The following is a 23,311-nucleotide window of genomic DNA, read 5'->3' as shown; positions in this document are numbered from 1 at the left end:
TTTTTTTTTTTGCAATTTTAATTTTATTTTATTTTTAAACTTTATAATATTGTATTGGTTTTGCCAAATATCGAAATGAATCCGCCACAGGTATACATGTGTTCCCCATCCTGAACCCTCCTCCCTCCTCCCTCCCCATACCCTCCCTCTGGGTCGTCCCATTGCACCAGCTCCAAGCATCCAGTATCATGCATCGAACCTGGACTGGCGACTCGTTTCATACATGATATTATACATGTTTCAATGCCATTCTCCCAAATCATCCCACTCTCTCCCTCTCCCACAGAGTCCAAAAGACTGTTCTATACATCAGTGTCTCTTTTGCTGTCTCGTACACAGGGTTATTGTTACCATCTTTCTAAATTCCATATATATGCGTTAGTATACTGTATTGGTGTTTTTCTTTCTGGCTTACTTCACTCTGTATAATAGGCTCCAGTTTCATCCACCTCATTAGAACTGATTCAAATGTATTCTTTTTAATGGCTGAGTAATACTCCATTGTGTATATGTACCACAGCTTTCTTATCCATTCATCTGCTGATGGACATCTAGGTTGCTTCCATGTCCTGGCTATTATAAACAGTGCTGCGATGAACATTGGGGTACACGTGTCTCTTTCCCTTCTGGTTTCCTCAGTGTGTATGCCCAGCAGTGGGATTGCTTCATTTTTTTTTTTTTAATCTTCTCTTTTGTATTGGAATACAGCCGATTAACAATGTTGATAGTTTCAGCTGAACAGCCAAATTTAAAGCAAAAGTTGCTCAGTCATGTCCGACTCTTTGTGACCCCATGAACTATGCAGTCTGTGGAATTCTCCAGGCCAGAATACTGGAGTGAGTAGCCTTACCATTTTCCAGGGGATCTTCCCAATCCAGGGATCGAATCCAGGTCTCCTGCATTGCAGGTGGATTCTTTACCAGCTGAGCCACCAGGGAAGCCCAAACAGCCAAGGGATTCAGCAATACATAGACACATATTACATTTTAACTGTTTTTCTAGATGACCATTTTTTGTAGATGCATTATTATTTTTCTCTATGGCTTTGATATTCTAACTTTGTATTCTAAAAGGTAGCATGTTTTTTAATCCAATTTAGGCCTCTGTTATCATTCACTGATCTCTTTATTCTTGTGCCATGTATCACATGATGCAATTGCATTTAATTTAAAATATACTTTGATACCTGATAAGCCTAGGACTCCTTCGTTACCATTCCTTGTTTCTCGCTGCTGTTTTTCAGGATTCTGAAGGAGTCGACATCATGTTAGGAGTGTGTGCAAGTGGTTTGTTGATATATCGTGACCGACTTCGCATCAACAGATTTGCTTGGCCAAAGGTTCTAAAAATTTCATACAAACGGAACAACTTTTACATTAAGATCCGGCCAGGAGAGGTAAGTAGACCCCAATTTGCATGTACGTTGGGAAGAAAGTTACCAAAGAACCAACAGAACATTTTTCTAAATTTTTTTTAGTAGAAATTTACCTGGTCAGCAGCTTTATTAGGATAACTTTGTGACAGTAGATAGTCAATAAAAGTATTTGATATAAATCTTTAAGAAGAGTTCAAAAATGAAAATTCATAATTACATGGTTATTTGCACCCATGGACTCTATTTGTGTGTTACCGTAGTGGCTCAGTGGTAAAGAAGCCGCCTGTCAATGCAGAAGTGGGTTCTATCCTGGGTCAGGAAGCTCCCCTGGAGAAGGAAATGGCAATCTACTCCAGTATTCTTACCTAGGAAACCCCATGTACAGAGGAGCCTGGCGGGCTACAGTCCATGGGGTCTCAAAGAGTCAGACGTGACTTAACGACTAAACAACAGCAACTCTATTTGTAAAATATTTAATAATAAAATAAAAAATAAAAGTTTGTCTATTTAACCCTAAACCAAGAGGTTTTAAGACTTTTCTGATAAGATTAATGAATGTGAAAGACAAAAAAATGATCAAACAGAAGTTTAAATCCCCTGCTCACATGTTTGGAACTTGGCAGGACATAGTGAGTTATAGCTAACTGCCTAAGAGAATTTATTGTAGGTTTGTCCAAAAAACAGTAGTGCATACAATCTTATCTTCCCTTTTTATTGTTTTGTCCTAATTTTTCCCCACTGCATACATTAATTGAATGATTTTTTCCTTTTGCATATTTTAATGTAAAAGCAGGATTCATGAATAATGTTTTGTGTTTTTTTGTGCTGTGGTAGAAAAGAAACTTAGTTGCTAAACCTCTTTGTGAATAAAGAATAGATTTCTTCCCCATCTGTCCCGTTGTGCTGTCTCTGCATCCTCTTTGTCCTCCAAATCTGATAGCATCCTAAAGGGAATAACATAGAGGTAGTGTGCTTCAAAGTATAAGAAAGATTAGAGCAAGCAAAACTGGGTGTAAATTGTGCAAGTTCAGTAGCCTGATACATTTCTCCTCTTTTGTTTTTCAATCAGAGAGACTAATGAAAGAATCAGAATTGTTAACTAATCTTTGCTCCTTAGGCAGAAATATCCACGATTACCTTACAGCCTCCTTAGTGGTTCCGTATCTATTTCTTGCCAACATTGTACTTGTTCGGTCACTAAGTCATGTCTGACTCTTTGTGATCCCATGGACTGCAGGCTCCTCTGTCCTCCACTGTCTCTTGAAGTTTGCTCACATTCGTGTCCTTTGATGCCATCATGTTGGTGATGCCATCTAATAGTCTTACCCTCTGCCACACCCTTTTGCCTTCAGTCTTTCCAGCATCAGGGTCTTTTCCACATAATACATAGTAAATATCTGCTATTATCTCATAACAGATAATATATATGTCCAATTTCTAATTAAAGTAGTTAATATAATGGAAGTAGTCCAAGCCCTGATTTCAGCTCATCTAGCCTCTACATTTTCTGGTAGAGTATAGAATTACCTCCTGTCTTCGAAATCAACTTCTCCACGGGTGGAAAATGCAATTTCAAGCATCACTATATGGAGTATAATGGTTACAGTAGTTCATAATGCTATATTGTATATTTGAAATTGCTGGTAGAATAGATCTTAGAAGTTCTTATCATAAGAAAACAAGATTGTAACTCTGCAGTGATGGATAATTAATTTGCCTTATATGGTAGTCATTTCACAAAATGTCCAAATATCAAAACATTATGTTGTACATCTGAAGCTAATATAATGTTATGTATCAGTTTTGTTCTCAAAAGTTTAAAGAATCAGACTATAAAGCAGGCAATTGTGTTTAATGTAAATATAGAGTCAAACTTGTATTTGAAGACTGAAATAATCTACAAGCTTTTCATACAAATACATGAAATTAAAGTAATTTTTTATATTTCCTTAAGACTGCATGTTATGACCAAGATATATTTGATTTATGGAGCATTTATTAAGTGAGCATCTGTTTATTGCCAAGAACTGTGTTGGGCCAGCTTCCCAGGTGGTGCTAGTGGCAAAGAACACGCCTGCCAATGCAGGAGACATAAGAGACTCTGGTTTGATCCCTGGGTCACGAAGATCCCCTGGAAGAGAGCATGGCAACCCACTCCAGTATTCTTGCCTGGAGCATCCCTCGGACAGAGGAGCCTGGTGGGCTACATTCCAAAGGGTTGCAAAGAGTCAGACACTACTGAAGTGTGAATATTCACAACCCTGAATATTCATTGGAAGGACTGATGCTGAAGCTGAAGCTCCAATACTTTGGCCACCTGATGTGAAGAGCCGACTCGTGGGAAAAGACCCTGATGCTGGGAAAGATTGAGGGCAGGAGAAGAAGGGGATGACAGAGATGATTGTATGGCATCACCGACTCAATGGACTCGAGATTGAGCAAACTCTGGGAGATGGTGGAGGACAGGGAAACCTGGTGTGCTGCAGTCCACGGGGTCGCAAAGAGTGGGACACAACTGAGTGACTGAACAATAACTGTGTTGGGCATTGAGAATAGAAAGATAAATGTGACCTTGTTCCTGTCCTGTAGGGAGTTTCTGTTTCGCAGAGAAACAGACTGAGACAGTTGGAATCACAGAGTCATGATCCAAGTGTGATAATATTCCATAGACGAGGAGTGAGTGTAGTGAGGGGCCAGAAGGGGAAGTCGGAGCAGTGCATCTGGAGACCACCATGAGCCGTGGGAGCTTTAAACTGGGATGTGACATACTCGGTGGATATTTTGGGATGAGATTCAGCAACTTAGTAATGTGATGTGATGGGACCTAAACTAGGGCAGAGGCTGTGGGAATAGACTGGAAAGAGCACATCTGAGAGAGGTTTCAGAGGCAGAGGCCATGATCCTGCAGACAGGATGCAGGAAGGATCGAAGGAAGAAGAAGAGAGTCCAGGAAAATCAGAGGGCTTTGGGTTTGCATGAGAGGTTGATGGCGATGATATTATTAGATAAGAAAGAAAAGGGGGGAGAATTTCAGAAAAAAAAAGATTGACATTTCTTTGCAACAGAGTTTTGGGTGATGGTGATCCTTGCGTAGTAAGAAATAAAAGATTTGAAGAGTGTCGTCAACTGTATAATACATTTTATTCAAGGCCTTAGGCCTGGAAGAAATTACCAAAGAACAAGTAATTCTTGTTCAATGAGGACAAGCGGGGGAAAGACCCTAAAACAAAAATTATGGGTAGTGCCACTTTTTCTTGGCCTTCTTGGCTAAGATGAAGTGTAGTACAGGGGCTTCCCTGGAGGCTCAGTGGTAAAGAATCTGCCTGCTAATGCAGGAGATACGAGAGACACAGGTTCAATCCCTGGGTGAGGAAGATCCCCTGGAGAAGGGCATGGCAACCCACTCCAGTATTCTTGCCTGGAGAATCCAATGGGCAGAGGAGCCTGGTGGGCTACAGTCCATGGGGTTGCAAAGAATCAGACACGACTGAACCACAGAGTGTGCGCACACGTGTGCGCATGCACGCACACACACACACACACACCACTTTTTAAGGGAGGGGTTGGCAGAAGAGGACCAGAGGCCAATGAAGAAAAGCATCCAGAGAAGAAAAGACTAGCCAGAAACAGTCATGGCTGATATATAATGATGATGAGATGCAGTGACTCTGGTTCACCAGCAGTACCAAATGGGGCAGAGGAGCCTCTCAGATGGGAACAGAGAAGAGTGGGTTGAACTTCGCAGGCAGGTCCTGTCGTGACAGTAGGAGCTCAGAAAGGAGTGAAGACCGGGCAGGTGGCAGCCAGGTGAGAAGTGGGCTACAGAGGCTTCTCCTCCTGCCCCTCAGCCCTGACCCCGGCTCTGCAGAAACAAGCTCAGAGAACGTCCTCCCTGCCCTCACTTTTTACAACCATGTTTATAGGCTGAGCAGAAAGGGTGAGAAGGAATTACTGGTGACACAAAGGCTCCAAAGAAGTTGAAAGAAATGAATCCAAAGCCCAGAGAAAGATAAGCATTCAGAAAGTGCCGGCCCTCTCTCATCCTTGTGCTGAGGAGACTCTTCCTGTAAAATCCCTGCCCTCAGCATCACAGTGTGTGGTCCTTCAGCAGAGCGTGTGGTCCGTATGAGATGCAGGATGAACACGTGGAAGATGGTTTAGTCGGGGTCCCTGGTCCTCTGGTCTGTCGGTTGACTGGGTGCACTAGGTGGGGTGAGTTCCCATGACTGCCGCATGACCATCAGAGGGAGGGAGAATTTGGGGAAAGCAACTGCATTTACAGTCACCCATGATGTTCCCCCCATCTCCCCTGCCCAGTCCCTCTCAATGAACAAGGAAGAGAGGTCCAGCATATGAAAGCTCACATGCCTTGCACAGGACCCCTCCCTTGGTTCTTTGCCACGTAATTTCCTTTTGCTGCTGATTATACCGGTAGTCTGGTGGGTTTGAGCTCTTTGGGAAAGGCTTTACTGTTTAAGATGATTGCCCTCTGGTGGCCTGATGGATCCTGTCTTCAGAAAATTTTTAAAAAATTACTGAGTATCTGCCATAATGATATGAAAATCTGTTACTCAGGAAATTAGCTATTTCACTTTGGAGTGAGTGTCATCTCAAGTCTACATACTGAAAAATATGAAAATACGTTCTCCCAATCCTTGATCTTATGCAGTCGGGTCTTCTCATCCCAAGGTTCTGCATCTGTGGATGCAACCAATCATGGATCAGAAATATTCAGGGAAAAAAATTCCAGAAAATTCTGAAAAGCTAAAAATTTGAATTTGTTGCAACTATTTCCATAGCATTTTACATTGTACTTAAATTCTTCCCCTAGCATTTACATTATGTTAGGCATTATAAGTAATCTAGAGATGATTTAAAGTCTGTGGGAGGGTTGTGTATGTTATATGCATATACTAGGCTATCTATGTAAGAGATTTGAGCATCGATGGGTTTTGTTATCCAGGGTGGCCTGGGACTCATCCCCTTGGATCTTGAAGGACAAATGTAGATAGTGATGAGAGATGTTAGCATCTAACATGGTAATCCATGTTGTTGTTCAGTCACTCAGTTGTGTCTCTTTGAAACCCCATGGACTGCAGCACACTAGGCTTCCCTGTCCTTCACTGTCTCCCAGAGCTTGCTCAAACTCATGTCCATTGAGTCGGTGATACCATCCAACCATCTCATCCTCTGTCACCCCCTGCTCCTCCTGCCCTCAATCTTTCCCAGCATCAGGATCCTTTCCAATGAGTCATCTCCTCGCATCAGGTAGCCAGAGTATTGGAGCTTCAGCTTCAGCATCAGTCCTTCCAATGAACAAATAAAATCAGCAATATCTGATACCAAGTCATCGGATACATAGAATATATGCATATTTCTAGACCAGATACAAGGAGAGAATGTCATCCTGAGGCTGCTGTAGACTCTAAATGTTTTATTCATTTCTGTGTTCCAGCTGATGTCATGATGTCAGAGAGAAACCATGAACATTAGGTTTAAAAGATCAGGACAAATTGGTCTCTGGAAGGAATACAGATTCTGTCCTTTTCTGTGTTTAGTTTTCATAAGATTAATCCTTGTACATGCAACATTTACTACATGCGTAATGTGGTTGTCTGTACCTGCAGTGTTTTGAGATTGATATAAGAAGTTTTTTTTTTAATGAATGAATGTGTGTAGCATGAAATCGGTATATAGCAATTGATTTAGGGAGTAGAGAAAAATTTATGGGTGGTATTTTTATTTTGTATGTTATTTGCTTTCATGTTATTTATGACTCCAAACTTCACTCTGCTCTCCAACATTTTTTTTTAATTTAGTTTGAACAATTTGAAAGCACCATCGGGTTTAAGCTGCCAAACCATCGAGCCGCCAAGCGTTTATGGAAAGTATGTGTAGAACACCATACATTTTTCAGGTGGGTGGAAATCACTTTGGTTTTGTCCTAAGGAAGTAGGGTGATTGGAATCACCTTACTGAAAAAGGTGGTTAGAAAGAATATGGCAGCAAAATTCTTTCTATCCTTCAAGTTTGTTGCCGTCAGATGCCTTGATAAATCCTAAAGATCTTCTGACTAAATTTGAAGGGTTTTCCTTCAACTGTCTTATAGTTACCTGTCTTATCAGTCCCTTTATTATCTTTAGTGGCTTTCCCTATTTTTATAGGGTGTCTATTTCAGATGGCCAGTCCATTCCTTGCTATTTAAATAACTTTTTAATACCCTCAACTCCTCTGTTGACACACAGTAAAGTTGTCAGATTTGTGTCTACAAAATAACAAATTATCACCATTCACTGATACCACCTACTTAGTTGTTCACTGGATTTGTAGAACCACAGACCCTCCAGTTCCATGGGATGGTCAAGTTCACCTAATCCCAACTCTACCCCCATAGCATGTCTACAGCATCCCTTGTTGATACACACTGTGTGAATTGACTTTTTTTCTTACAAAATCAGATTCATTGAATTGCAAGTTGGCTATTAAACCTCTGGTGCACAGAGCACTTTTTACCTTTCAGAACAGAGTAAGAAAGCACTCTTGGGGCTTCCCTGGTGGCTCAGTGTTAAAGAATCCTCCTGCCAATGCAGGAGACACAATTGCGATCCCTGGTTCAGGAAGACCCCGCTTACCACAGAGCAAATGCACCGAGCCCATGCAGCACAACCATTGAACCTGTGCTCTAGAAGCTGGTAACCACAACTACTGAAGCCCGGGGGCCCCAGAGCCTATGAGAAGCCACCACAAGAAGCCCATGCACTGCAGCTAGAGAGTAGCCCCCGCTCCCCGCAACTAGACAAGAGCCCACACAGCAAGGATAACCCAGCACAGCCAAAATAAATAAAAATAAGTTAGCATTCCTAATACTTAGCTTAATCGTCTTTCTGATGTTTTTCCTTTAATCTTTGTAGACTGTTGTTACCAGAAGCGCCTCCAAAGAAGTTCCTCACCTTGGGTTCCAAGTTCCGGTACAGTGGCAGGACACAGGCCCAGACCAGAAGAGCCAGCGCGCTGATAGACCGTCCAGCCCCGTACTTCGAGCGCTCGTCCAGCAAACGTTATACCATGTCCCGCAGCTTGGATGGAGGTAGGTGGCGCTCGTAAGGACTGCTGGTGGCCACCAAGTAGTGTGAGACCATCGTGAGCCTTTGATGGATATCATTGCTCTGGGATAGTATGGAATGAAAAGCACTTGTTGGTCTTCGATCAAATGGAAAATTTTAACTAACCCCTAACCTCAAAAAAATCTTTAGGGACTTCCGCTGGCAATCCAGTGGTTAAGATTTCATGCTTCCACACAGCAGGCATGGATTCTATCCCTAATCAGGGAACTAAGTTCCCACATGCCACATGGCATGGGCAAAAAAAAAGGTGCCTTTGTGAGTCTGATGTCTGCTGTGCCGTGCTTAGTCGCTCAGTCGTGTCCGACTCTTTGCGACCCCAGGGACTGTAGTCCACCAGACTCCACTGTCCATGGGGATTCTCCAGGCCAGGATACTGGAGTGGGTTGCCATTCCCATCTCCAGGGGAATCTTCCCAACCCAGGCATCAAACCCAGGTCTCCCACATTGCAGGCGGATTCTTTACCACCTGAGCCACCAGGGAAGCCATGGTAGGTTTATGTAAAATCACACAAAAGAATGGTACTTGGAGAATGAGGCAGCTTTCATAAGTTGGCACCCTGAATTTGGAGAAGGATGCTCTTATTCTTCAGTATAGGAATCACATACTTTTACATCATTTGCTTCTCTCACCAGCAGATCTTAAATGATTATCAGGTTTATTTTAGATCATTTGGTTCAGAAAGAAAACTGCATTAAATGTATCTCTTGTTCCTTTAGAAATGTCAGCAGTGAAATGTGACTTTTATCTGTCAGTGAATAATAGCTTATAGGAAGGATGACATTCAAATAACAGTGAAGGGCTCCAAGTGACCTCCTCCTGGTTTATATTAATCACTCCAGCAGATGGGCTGGGAGGGTGGCTGTAAACATTCTCCACCTTTAAGTCAGGTGTGCGTATGATGGGGAGAGAATCACTCAATCACTTAAGTAACATTTTTAAGGCATAAAAGGGAGTATTCAGCAAGTTTCTGCGTCATGGGGCAGTTTTCTGTGGCCATGCAGAGTTACACACTGGTGTGCTTTTCTGCTCTAAGACATTGCAGCTAAAGTCAGAATATCTGTATCCTCAGAAGTGAGATCCACAGAGCAGAGGCCGAATGTAATCGCTGTGCCACGTACAGCGTTTTGTGTCAGGGAGTTGAGCATCCAGTTTTTGGTTGTCCTCGAAGGTCCTGGAACCATCCCCTCCAGACTCCATGGGATGACTGTGAGGCTTGACTTAGGCCCCAGGCCTCTGTCTCCTAACCCAGAGCTCCTGGACATGAGATGTGTTATAGGGACCTTGTCCTGGACATACAAAGTGATGTTTCTAGCATGAGTATATGATTTTAATAATAAGCAAAAGCATAAATAGAATCAAAAGTTATTATTACAGATGCCTGGGATCACCTCCCCCTTGACCTTCTCTGCCTTCAGCTCACTGTAGAGTCTCAGTCCTTCCTTCCCTTTCACCAAGCCCTGATGTGACTGTTGGGGTGACATACTCCCCAAATTTCTTGACTTAAAAGGCTATATTGCATTGATGTTGTTAGAAATCCTGATTCTGACTGCAAAAGGAGATACAAATATGAATGAGGGGAGATAAAGAATCCTATAATGCTTTATCTGAATATATCTGTCCATGGAATTCTCCAGGCCAGAATACTAGAGTGGGTAGCCTTTCCCTTCTCCAGGGGATCATCCCAACTTAGGGATCAAACCCAGGTCTCCTGCATTGCAGGTGGATTCTTTACCAGCTGAGCCATAAGGGAAGCCCAAGAATACTGGAGTGGGTAGCCTATCCCTTCTCCAGCGGATCTTCCCAACCCAGGAATCGAACCAGGGTCTCCTGCATTGCAGGCGGATTCTTTACCAACTGAGCTATCAGGAAGCCCAACAACATGAAGTCATAATTTATAACTCTTGATTCTTGGCTCCAGCCGCTGAAGGGGCTAAGAAGCCGTGATATCCAACAGTACTGAGCACACTGAGTTCCTACATTGTACTTTCCCGGTGTCTCCCCTGCCCCCGCCACCATGTTCTGTGCTTATGCTTGTGTGGATATAGAGAAAGTTAGGAAAATATGTACCAAAGAGTTTGCAGTGACAGTGGAATAAGGAGGGTGGGGCAGTGAGCAGACTGAAGAAAAGAAGAGAAAGCCTCTGTAAATTGACTTGCTGCCATGACCAAGAGCTCCTTTTGCAGTTTGCAGATTCTAATGACGTGAATGAAAACAATGCACATAAAATGAAAAACGAATTGTCCCAGTGGAGTACTTTATACAAAGTTTACAGAAATTTTTAAAAAGTTTATAGAGGGAGTCAAACCTGTGTTATTAGTGCTCTGTTCTTCTTATGAGTTCTGTTAGTGAAGTGGGAAGAACGCTCAGCTGGTGTAGATAAATCCAGACCCGTTCCCGGTACGGCAGTGGGTGAGTGGCTGACCATCTCCAGGTCCCAGGTTTAGGCGCCATCTGTAAGGTGGCATCATGGCCACCTCTGGCAGGGTTGTCGCAAAGAGTGAATAAGACGCTGGTGAAAGCAGTCTTATTCCAGATGTGACCCTGAGACCTCAGCAGGCATATTGAGAGTCATTCTTTAGGCTCTTGTGAGCGGGCCTAGGAAGGTCAGTTACCTTTCCCTACCTTCTACAAGAGTGTTCCATTTTTAGAATCTCTGAGAACCAAGCTTTCGGGAAACACAGTTTACTAGGACTGTTCGAAGCTGAATTAAGTTCTTTGAAAGTTCACATCCGCAGTGGCACCTTCTCTCCGTATCGTCTCATCTGCTCTTCTTTAAAGCATCTGTGTAAACTGGTGTGTGTTCTTTAAGTCAGTGTTGGAGGAGCTCATGTAGAATCACAGCTTTTTGCCCTGAATGTCCTTCACGTGGTTCTGTGATGTGAACCCAAGGGGACACATTTGCTGTGAATGCTGTTTTCCTTGGGACCCTCTGTGCGATGGTGATTGCTGAGAAGACAGAAGCCAACTGTGAAACCAGTGTACTAACTCCGTGCTGTGTCTCTCTCCCCCGCCCCAAAGTGACGCTAGTGTGTGTTGTCCCACTCTCTGGGGTCCTGCCGGTTCTCGTATGTTTTCTGTGCTGCTGTGTCGGGGACCATGGCTGCATGTTGGAATAGCTACTGCTTTTTGCAAGGTTGCATCTTCTATGAGAAAAGCCTAACAAGCCTTTTTAGGAAACTGTCTCATACAAGCTTTTTTGTCACTAGATGGAGATGTAAAATATCTTAGTGAAGGTATTTTAGTGAAATGGTTTACTATTCAAAGGAGTTCAGAGTTTTTTTTCTTAACGTTTATGTCTTAAACTCCCAAAAATATGAAAGCAGATTAAATTTTGCCTGTGATTTGAAAAGTAACCTTTCTAAATTTTAGTAAATTTTATGATACCTAAACCCTAAAAGAATGAGTAACAAATTTCAAAAAATTTAATTAAATCAGGTATCTCTTTCACTAAGACATTTTAGCTGGGAGGAAGGGCTGGGTCTTACATCTCTTACATTTGCATGCTTTGCAGTTGCATGAATTACATTAGCAGTGTTTGTCTTCCTTTCCCCAAATACCAGAGACGAATGAATGTATGCACATTGTGGCAGTCTTTTTAAAACGCAGTAAAAATTAAAACATTTCTGCACTTCAGTTGAGCAGAGCTGCCATCCGAATTGTATCATCCCTGCTGAGATGGCTGCTTTTCAGTATAACTTAGGTAGCTTTTATATTGTAGGAGAGAGAGACTTTTCAACCACTAATAACAATAGTAGTAGTAGCAATAGCAATAACACTACAAAAAAATTCAGTGCTCCTCAACGACTGGCACTTCCAAAGATGTGCTTAAAGTCAAGTGTAGGAGGGCAGTCATCTGCTGTTAGTTGTGGAACTTGCCTCCGAGTGCTGCTGCCCAGCTGGTTGACTCTGTGGGTAAGTGGCTCAGCAGTCACTCATTGCTCCCCGGTTTCCACTCACATCCACCCTCACACACATCCTTACCAGAGAGCCTGCGAGTGGATGAACACTGTGCTGGTGGCTTTAAGAGATGAGCATGGAAATCACGCTTAGACGCAGTTACAGGTGACAGAAATATGAAACTGCGTTGTTGCTTAGATGAGAGTAACTGCAAGGCTGATGTGTCTTTTGAAGAGAAACCTGGTGCTTTACGGGGGTTTTTGCTTTTTTTTTCCCTGTAATAGGACAATGGGTGGCGTCCATCCTTCTTCTGACTTAACTATCTCAGACTTTATTTCTCCAATTGTATCTGCTTTTAGCGTCAGTGAATGAAAACCATGAAATATACATGAAGGATTCTGTGTCCGCTGCAGAGGTTGGTACTGGCCAGTACATCACCACAAAGGGCATGTCTCAGACCAACTTGATCACCACTGTGACTCCGGAGAAAAAGGCCGAGGAGGAGCGGGACGAGGAGGAGGACAGACGGAAAAAGGCCGAGGAAGCCACGCCGGTTGCTGCCGTCCGGCACGAGGGAAAGGTACATCTCCCCTCTGCCTCCCAGGGCGCCTGCAGATTCTAAAGAACTCCTGAATGGTGCTGAGAATGTGAAGCAGGAATGTGTACATAAGACTTAGGCTGACTCATAGCTCAGCGTTAGTCACATTCATACTATCAGTCTTTATTATTTCTTCTGTCCACAGTTTTCCTCTGAAAGATCCCTTTTTTAACTTTTTGAAACTGCTTATTGAACAACTTAGGTGCTACGTAAGACTTTCAACAGCTGTCCTGTTTGTAGATCTTAAAAATACTTTTGGCGGCATATTAACCCATTTATTTGTGTTTGGGCTTAAAATTCAGAATTGCCGCTAAAGCTGTTTTCTTTGTTTCTGGCCCCATTCTCCTACCCAAGGGCTGTGTATTTATCTAGATGTACGGTATTGACTTTGCCATACTCTTGACTGCAAGTAACTGAGTGACCACAGCTTGCATATTCATACGCTGTTTTCTCTCTTAGTCTTTTGATTTTAACCTCATCATTAAAGTAGCCAGTGAATATATTTTGGAAAAGGGTTAAGGCAGACTTCACAGGGGAGATGGAGGGTGAACTTGGCAGTCATTTCTCCAGGGTGCTTGATTCGCTGAATTCGGTCACTTCATTTCATCTGAAATTCAATTTATTAAAAAAAAAAATAACATTATGGTTATTTCTGGAGTTCCAACACTACAAAGCAACTTTTTGAGAAAATGAAAGTCAAAAAACATCTAGATAGCATCCTTCTGGTTCCGGTTTATGTATCTTGCAGAGCAGCTCCCATAAAAGTCAAAAAATACAGTAGGAGGTTTATATGTATTAATCATGGAAACCCAGGAATGTACAAGGAGAAAGGAAACTGCAGAATAAAAATACTGTGTAACTTAGAGGTGATGCTAAAATTGATGCTAAACTTGATTCAAAAGTGCTGTTTTGCAGGCGGGCTCTTCAGATGTAGAGGCTGGGGTGGGAATTTCCCCTGGGGCTCTGTAGAGAATACTTTTGGTAAGAATGTAACAGAGACTTCTGAACAGGCAGATTGGCAAACGTATCATCATTCTGTTTATGATAGAACATCCCAGTAACCCAGTGCACAGCCCTTTTCTTAGGGCGAGTGAGGGAATGAGTGAAGTCACTCAGTCGTGTCCGACTCTTTGCGACCCCATAGACTGTAGCCTACCAGGCTCCTCCGTCCATGGGATTTTCCAGGCAAGAGTTTCTTAGGGTAAGATTAACTAATTTGCCTAACTCAAAAATAAAGACAGGGCATAACAACAAGGATATCTGGCTCACTTTAGCTACAAAAATGTGCATTGTTCTGACTTTCATTTTCACACACCTCCTTTTCAGTTAAGGCGGGTTTTAACTAGGTCTTAATCAGAAAATGATAATATACTTGAAAACCAGTGCGTCCCATGATTTCTGGAAGTTGCCCAGGCTAACACTCCACTTTCAGGGATGTGTAAATAATATGAAAGTGTTAGTCGCAGTCGTGTCTGACTCTCTGTGACTCCATGGACTGTAGCCCACCATGTTCCTCTGTCTATGGGATTTTCCAGGCAAGAATACTGGAGTGGGTTGCCATGCCCTCCTCCAGGGGATCTTCCCGATCCAGGGATCGAACCCAGGTCCCCCGCATTAGCAGGCAAATTCTTTATCTTCTGAGCCACCAGGAAAGCCGAATAAGATGAAGTAAGCTATAAAAGTAAATGACTTGTCCTTTGCTCCTGAAATGATCCACTCCTACTTTATTGATTTTAGAAGATCAGGGATTTGTTTACGTGAGATGGAGCCCTGAGCCGGTGTCACTTGGTGCCGTTTGTGCCACCGGAGAATGGAAAGACAAAGGAGACCGTGGCTGTGAGAGTCAGAGCGCCGTGACCCAGATGCCTTCTGAGAGGCTGGGGCCCAAAGCTCCTGCTGCAGTAACTGCCTGCTGTCTCCCTCCCCCCACCCCCACCCCCACCACCACAAAGCTGTTTTAAAACCACTCTTTAAAAAAAAAAATTAAAAATCCACTCTAATCAGCCGTGTAAAAGATTAAGCCGTAATTTCATTTTTCTCCATCTTCCAAAAGGAACACAGCACTCTTTTTATTTTGTTAACCAAAATGAAGGTGTGTTACTGAAAACAGTATTTAAACGACTGGTCCCTGATTCCTTTAAGAATGTGTTTCCCCGATGATCACCGCAGGTGACAGGGCAGCCTTCTGAGGGCTCTTAACTTTTGCATTATCCTCAGTTCAATGAAATTTGTGCAAGGTCTTGTGTAAGTACAATGTTTAACATCAAATGTGAGTATTAGGAAAAGACATATTTGTCTGATATCAAAAAAGAGACACTTCTGCATTATAGTAGGTCCATGCTATCATTTTATTTGTGCATTTTTTACCCTCTGCCTCTGTACTTCCCAAGTCAGGGTTGGATAACCGCCACAAAGCAAGCTGGGTAATGTCCATGCTATCAGGACACTAGGCAGAAACACACATGTGCATACACACATGCACACACACACACTTGCACACACACACACACACACACACACGGTGGACGTGCGGTCATCTTCAGGCTCCAGGTGACCTTGTCTTGAACTCCTTGGTGGCAGCGGCCTCTACACTGGACCCAGGTCCTGTTTGGCCTTTGCCTGCTTCCTCTCCCCTCACCCGCTGCCCACCCCACCTCCTCGCTCAGCAGTCCCCCTCCACCTGCAGAGAAAGCTGGCTGTGGTCACAGAGACCGTGGGGCCAGGGAGGGTGTGAAGAGCTTCACATGCCCACAGAACCCTGCACAGCCCTCCCTGGGAGCAAACTCATGTGATGCTGGCCTAGATCTTCCTCTTAAAGACTCAAACCATACCACTCCTCTGCTAAGAAAATGCAGAAGACTGGGAAATTGTGTCTTTCTATTACTTATGGATCACACATAATACAGAGTAAACACTGATAAACCACATCACAAAAAAACACAGTCTTTTCGGCTAGTTAGCTTATTGAAAGCACTTCTTCAGGCTCCTCTGGGTACACCATGGGTAAATGGAGCCGGAAGAGGAGTTTTCAGAAGAGCCTCGGTTCTTCACGGAGACTTCATGTTCCTACTGTGTTCACTGTGGATTTCCCTCATGGGAACTGCTTACAGATAGGAATGGGGCCAGAAACTTCTTGATTTGGAAACCACCTTGTTTTGGCTATCATCGACTAACCAAGGACAGGTGATGCTGGAGATTTTGCTTTAAATGACCGCAAATTGGATTCACTGTGATTTTAATCCAGTTGAACCCTCATGACAGATCTGGTAGCCGGACATCAGGAGAAGTTATTGAAAGTCTTGGTTTTACGTTATCAGAGTTATATTTTCTCTCAGCATCCTAACCATTCATGGAGTTGTTGGTCTAAACACAAGTTTTGAATCGTATGAAACATGTAGATACTGAGATTTCCCACAGATATCTTCCCCTCCAACCTTTTTTTACAGCCTACCCTATGTTTGGCTTGAGGGTCTAATGGGGAAAACGATGGCTCTTCATGGGAGCGTTGGCATGTACCTCGAATGCTTTAAGATTCATGAACGACCCCAGTGCTGAAATTCTTGTTTTGACGATTTTATATCGGTACCCATAAGAAAATTAACTAATCGCAGTTTTCTTTTTGTCCTTTTGCACCTCTGTTCGCTGCTCTCTGTCTCTCTCGCTGTCCCTCACATCAGTCACCTGGGCTTGGCACCGACTCATGCCCCCCGCTCCCCCCATCAGCCCACCGTCCCCCTGCATCCCCCACAGGGCTCCGCAGGAGGTGTAAGGAGAACGGGCAGTCCCCGCTGGGGGTCGAGCTGGCCCGAGACTCCAGGCGCCAGCACGGGGAGCCCGCCTCGGACCCTGACGGCCGAGGGAAGCCGTGCCCGGGGGACCACGACGTGGCTCTCGGCTACAAACCGCAGCCGGGCAGAGGGGCCACCCTGTTTTCCTTCTCCCTGCAGCTCCCTGGGTCCTTCCCCTCTCTCCTGGATGATGATGGCTACCTGTCCTTCCCCAACCTGTCCGAGAGCGCCCTCCTGCCCCAGAGCCTGCAGCATTATCTCCCCATCCGCTCGCCCTCCCTCGTGCCCTGCTTCCTCTTCATCTTCTTCTTCCTGCTCTCCGCCTCCTTCTCAGTGCCCTATGCCCTCACTCTCTCCTTCCCTCTGGCTCTGTGCCTCTGCTACCTGGAGCCCAAGGCGGCCTCCTTGAGTGCCTCACTAGACAATGACCCGAGTGACAGTTCAGAGGAAGAGGTGTGTACCTCGGCATAGAACACACGTCCCTGTCGTGTTCGGGGCTTCGGTCCGAAACACTTGGTAGACGGCTGCTGCGATAGTGGTCCTCCTTTCAGAGCCTCATTTACCGTCTGTGCCACTCCGTGCAGAGGTTTTGTGTGCCGGGGATGCGCCCCCCCCAGCCCCGGGGTTAGGCACAACACCATGTGGACACAGCAGGCTGAGCCCAGCCAGACCCGTGCTGCCACCCACCGCCTCCTGCGAATGGGAAAGCACTCAGCCTCGAGGCAATCATACATAAATAACCCGTTTGCTCTGTAGGAACTCAGGGTCAAATAAAGGCTCTGTTTAGTTACCATTCAATAAAGGAAAGGACACAGAAGACAGATAAAGTAACTTTTCAGCTAGACGAGGCAAGGTACCAAAACGTGTCCTGATGCAGTGATGCTGTGTGCTGATACGCGCCCAGTAAAGGATGCTCCAGGTGCGGGGAAAGGGCCCCGCCCTTGAGGGTACATCACCACCAGGGTGGCTTTCCAAGGTTGTAAGCGCCTCCCTCTCCTCCCTGGAGGTTCTGAAATGCCCCCACCGCTCTTTGACGGTCATTGCCAGACTGTCCGTGTGACTCCTGGAGGAAAGTCCAATCCTGTGGTTGTGTTGAGTCAGAAAGATAGGCTGGAGCCTTTTAAAACACCCAGTGACATCAGTTATGGCAGGGTCAGAAACGGGAGCAGAAAGAGCTGAAGTTGAAAACAGCGGTTTTCAAACACAGTCAGGGAGAGACTCATTTTAGGTTTCTATACACCATAAAAATGGGCTGAAATTCCTTGAGCACAAGCAATGCCAGATCAGGTATTGGGAGGCAACCATGCTGTCAGGCCAGCGTGAGCCCCAGATCCACCCACGTGGAGACAGTCTGGTAGGTGAGCCTCTGGGGCTGGCAGCCAGGAAAGGACTTGAGCCTTCCACCTCCGTACCTGAAAGTGGGCTGACCCGCATCCCTCATCTGAGCCACTGGGGGAGGTGACATGGTAGCTGGTAGTTTTTCCTTTTAATTGCTCCCCTTCCCACCACTGCACTGGCACGTGAATAGCCCAGCGGTTTCCCTTTGTACAGCCTTCAGTAGACGCCAGGAAAAGTACAGAAGCTGCCAACAGGCCTCTGGCTGACACCCCTCCTCCCCCACCCCCACCTACACCTCCCCTAGCTCCTCCAGCAATTCTCTTCCCACAAAACAAGGGTTTTGTGGCAGGAGACAAACTCGATACACCTAGCAGTTAAAAAAATCACAAAGTCAAAGCAGCACTTTAAAAAGGAAAGAAAGTCTATTCAGGTCTGTGCTCAGCTAGAAGTGATAATTCCAGCACACCTGTGAGTGTATAGCATTGCAAGGTGCATAAGCATCTATATTTAGTTGTATTATGACCATTTCTTTGTGGCAGCAGGGAAAAAATGGTAATGATCTGAGAGATGTTCTAAAGAAAAGTTTAGCCTTTCAATTTGATATTGTCTAAGAACCCTTTGCAAGGTTCTTGGATCTTACATGACTTAGATCCAAATCTTAACTGTTATAGAACTATTTTCACACATGGAAAATATTTTAAGAGAAAAACCACTGTAAATCCTAGTCTTGAATATCTGTTTCTCACAGTAGAAGCATTATCAAACAATGTAGGTCTAAACATACAGCCTTTAAGAACACAATATCATCTACAAAAGCTGTTTGTACTATTAACTGGTTTCCAACCTGGATATCATCTATTCCTTTAGCAATGGAGTTAGTCATCCAGCTCACAGAAGGCAAAAAGATTGCCATTTTATGTTCTTCTGCATTGTTAAATAACTGAACTTTTATGTAGCCAACCACACAGATCTTGTGCCTAATCCAGGGTATACATCTTGTTGTAATCAGTGCATGAAAATTAATGTTCTACTTGGGCATGTCTGCGTTACATCAGCAAAACAAATCACAGCACTTACTCCTTGCAAGCTGGTGGCAGCGTGGCTGGTGTGTCATAAACCCTCCTTGTTCCTGCAAACCCCTGAGACCGTGAACCAGCTCTGGCCTCGGCAGCCTTCCTGGCCACCCATGACAGCCTCCTGCCACATGACCTTGTATTTGGCCATCTGTTCAGTGTCGCCTCTTAACCCCAAATGTTAAGAGCTATGTGCTCTGGTTCAAGCTGAGCTAGAAAACTCAGATGTAGGTCATTCAGTTTAAAAAAAAAAATCACCATTTGTTGACACGGCCTGTTTTCTTCCCTGGGCCTCAAGCACTTTGGCAGCAAAACCGGGAGACTTTGTAACATGCAGTTCAGCTCTGTCACTTTCGTTTTGCAAAATCACTAATGACTGGAATGCTTTTTAAATATTTTGACATCCCTGCTTACATTTGTCGCATGTGGCTGTGGCTTCATTAGTCCCAGCCCTTCTCAAGAGTGAAATCCAGTGTAGAGAGCTGTAATCCTTTCAAACTGTAGGGCAGTTGGCCATTTTTTTCTTTTGTCCTTCTAAAATTTGGCTCAAATACAGAGGGGCTGAATACTAAATCATCTACATCTCCCAAAAGACATAAGATGAACTTAGTTCACCATAAATTGTGTGTCAACTTGTGAAGCATTTTTTGATGATGCCAAAAAAAGGAGATGGATTAAATCTGGAGGAAAAGATTGACCACCTGATTTAACACTTTAAATTGTGTAAACACATCATATGATAGTCCATGGTACAGCACACACTTTGCAGTTTTACTTAGTCATGTTCCGTTGGTCAGTCGTGTCCAGCGCTTTGCAACTCCATGGACTGTAGCCCGCCAGGCTCCTCTGTCCATGGGATTCTCCAGGCAAGAATAGTAGAGTGGGTTGCCATTCTCCAAACAGTTGCTATAAAAGTTGTTTTATTCAGCCTTTATGACTTCAGTCTTTAACTGTTTACTGATCAGGTACTATATTTGTTGAAGGACTGACTGACTAGGTTCTAAGTAGGAATGTAAAGGAGCTTAGATGTGGCCTAAGCTACTATTTATTTGTGTATACCTAGGAAAAATAACAGCAATAATGGTGAAACATTGAGTTGGCTGAACTTTTTGGCCAACCCAGTATTATATTCATAGCAATATTTATGATTTTATAGGCATTTTTAGCTCTGTGTGTGTCAGGTAGTTAGGGCTATTAATTTCCCCATTTTCCAAGAAGGAAATGGGAATTCAAATATGAAACATTCCCCTCGTGCCGCAGAGTTAAATAGCAAGCATTAGAGCTGGTGTCATTCTGACATGAGACCCCTCTCTCTTATTATTAACTGTGGCGGTAATTCCAGTACCAAGATGCTTGGAACGCTGCTGAAGTGAATTCTAAAGCCGTAGGGGAAGTAACATAAGGGGGAAGAGAAATACTTTGAAGAACATTCGAGGCCTTTGGCACAGCTAGTTAGTCCTCTGAACCAAGTCGTTTTTACTTGTTCTCGAAAGCCTAAGGTTTCCTTGAGTTGTTCTGTACCTTTCAACAGCAACCTAACTCTGTCTTCCTAAATCAAACCAGCCTTGCCCTAGACTGTCAGTTGGTGAAACCATGTTAATGCACCACCAGGGTCACCTGATAAGAAGATTAATAGCCACCCCCCTGCCAGGTGTTGCCAAGATGGTTGGGTCATGACAGTTGTCAGTGTGGTTTCTTTACCAACCTATTGGAAAGGGTTCCCTGCCCCGCTTAGGCACGGGAGCAGGTTGCCAGGATAGAGACTTAGGTGCATAGGGCAAGCATGAGTGACAACTCCTTTTCTTTCAGGAATATAGGAAATGAAAGCTTGGGAGCAGGTCAAAAAGTCAAGCCAGCCAAGAGTTGTGTCAACTTAATCATGTCCCAGCCCTCCCTCTTGATAACCCATGTTCTTTGCAGTGAAAGATCTAAGAGGCAGATTCACAACCTTAGAACCCCGAGTTTTGATTGTCATTTACAAATTATTAATCACACAGCTTCATTCAAGGGAATTTTAATAGTTGCTAGTTTCAAAGGGAAAGTCAGTTGATATTATGTAAGATGTTTAGGTCTCCTTTTCAATGGCCATGGCTCTTCTCTCCTCCAGAAAAAAAAAAAAAAAAAAGAAAAGTGTTTGTTCTAAATCGTAAACGTCTATAAAACAGATTAAAAATCAGTCCTGAAATTCCTATTGTAATTCTCCCGTGAAAACCTAGGGTCTGTAAAATGCTGTGCTTTGTTTTATTTGTTTCCAACTAAATGTCTCTTTCCCTCCCTCTCTCCTTATTTTTCATTACTATTATTATTATTATTTGCTTCATTTGAATGTTTATTTGGAACAAGATATTCAAATTCCATACTTTTATATACCTCTTTCTATTGGAGGGTGGGACAAAGTAAACAATATATAGTCTTAAAAATATCTAGTTACCAATGCTGCTGGAGAGTTAAGTTACACTTTTCATACATAAAACATAGGCCAGAGTCACTGGCATGTGCTTTTTAGAATTAAAGGGTAATGCAGATAGCCTGATGGTCTTAGATGGATGCAAATTATCAAAATGATATAAAAAATGAGGGGCTGAAAGTCCAGTGACTATTATAGTAGCTTTTTATTTAAATGTACTTGTTTATTTACCTTTCAATTGTGACCTATTATACTAGAATTTTTAAAAATATATATAGATTGCAATTTTATTTGCATTTAACATTTTTAGATCTTTCTTGGGGTTTCTGTTAAAAGGGCGGGAGAACGACACAGCAGCAGACATGGCACCCTGGCTAACGCGCGTCCTGCGGTTCAGGCGGGCCGTGTGCTGCTGGTCTTCCTCCGAGTGTCTCTGCTGATGGGACCTGGCTCTGGCCTACCTTTGGCTTTTGTTTGCACCTGCATTCTTGTGGGAAGGTAGTGCGATTTTACAGGGCACAGAGAAAGGGACTGGGCTCTCGGACCCGGACATACCTGCTTTGACCAGATGATTTGTTTTCTCTTCCTGCCTTTCTCCTGGAACCTGATCACCTCTGCCACCCACAGACGGACAGTGAGCGCACAGACACGGCAGCTGATGGGGAAACCACCGCCACTGAGGTTGGTACTGTAACCGAGGGGCTCGGCCCGTTGCCTGATGACAATGCTCTGAGGGCCAGCTCTGTGTTTATTAGCAGCTTGCATTTAGCATTTTGGCATTTAGAGTGGAGAGAAATGCTACCTTAATAATAGGAGTTAAAAATATTCTGCTGCCTAGCCCACTGGTTCTCAAACTTTGGCCTGCATCAGAGTCACCTAGAGTTTTCTATTCGCGTTCAGAAGAAAGTCTGGAGTAGGCTTGAGAATTTACATTTCTAACAAATTCCCAGGTGACAGTGGCTCTGTCGGTTGTGGGGTTGCATTTTGAAAACTCTTGGCTAAACTGATAATACATTTTAAAAAATGTATTCCCTTAACCCAGAAGTTTATGTATGATAGCCGTAATAGGAGGGGGAAGATGTCGGGGGAAGGTCACAATTAATTTAAGTAGCTTGTTTACTGAATACAAATACATTTTAAAATCCTAAATGGTCAGAATGCTTATTAAAATTATAATACTTCTCTTAACTCATTTTTTGTAGTCTGGATATAGTCTAGGTTACTCAGAAGAAACTAATTCCCCAGGGAAGAGAAAATTAGCAAATTACTGTTAGTACTTTATGGGAAAAAAGAAAAATTATCACATTGACCAGTGATAGGAGAAAAACTGTGCTATTATTTAATTTTATTAATTTTTAGGGTTCATTAAATATGTATATGGCTTGTTGTTTTTTAAATCATCTCTATCAGCAACTAATTAAGATATCTGCAAAAAACAATATTTATCTCTAGTAGTGGAAATCAAGATGTTCATTTCCTAAAGTGCTAACAGAATTTATTTTTCACTTTGCTGTAGTGTTTACATTAGGTTGTTTTTTATGTTATCCAATCATAATATTTTCTAGTTGGGTATTTAGGAAGAACTAAAAATATTACAAGTAGTATTTACACATCATTTCACTGAAAATATTTTCAGGAAAACATTTCAAAATGGAGTTAATTGTTTTTTTCCTTTGGAAATGGCAGAGTTCAATTCAAAACTTGGAAATC

The 23,311-nt window shown here is 43.4% G+C and overlaps 1 protein-coding gene across 7 annotated transcripts in view; it reads left to right on the top strand.

Moving 5' to 3' along the window:
* Positions 1 to 23,311, top strand: part of EPB41L3 (erythrocyte membrane protein band 4.1 like 3) — a 144,393-nt gene that overhangs the window by 101,799 nt on the left and 19,283 nt on the right. For 5 of the 7 annotated variants that reach the window (XM_070361514.1, XM_070361520.1, XM_070361518.1 and 2 more), the window contains exons 9-13: positions 1,244 to 1,396; positions 7,195 to 7,292; positions 8,287 to 8,462; positions 12,757 to 12,977; positions 22,229 to 22,282. In XM_070361514.1, the coding sequence (XP_070217615.1) occupies positions 1,244 to 1,396; positions 7,195 to 7,292; positions 8,287 to 8,462; positions 12,757 to 12,977; positions 22,229 to 22,282 (702 nt within the window). The remainder of the gene's footprint in view (positions 1 to 1,243; positions 1,397 to 7,194; positions 7,293 to 8,286; positions 8,463 to 12,756; positions 12,978 to 22,228; positions 22,283 to 23,311) is intronic. The other 2 variants (XM_070361517.1, XM_070361519.1) reach the window with 1 other exon arrangement.

This window comes from Bos mutus, chromosome 24 (genome assembly GCF_027580195.1).
Source record: "Bos mutus isolate GX-2022 chromosome 24, NWIPB_WYAK_1.1, whole genome shotgun sequence".
Taxonomy (NCBI): domain Eukaryota; kingdom Metazoa; phylum Chordata; class Mammalia; order Artiodactyla; family Bovidae; genus Bos; species Bos mutus.
Note: the sequence above shows the minus strand (reverse complement) of the source record. Positions and strands in the feature narration are given on the sequence as shown.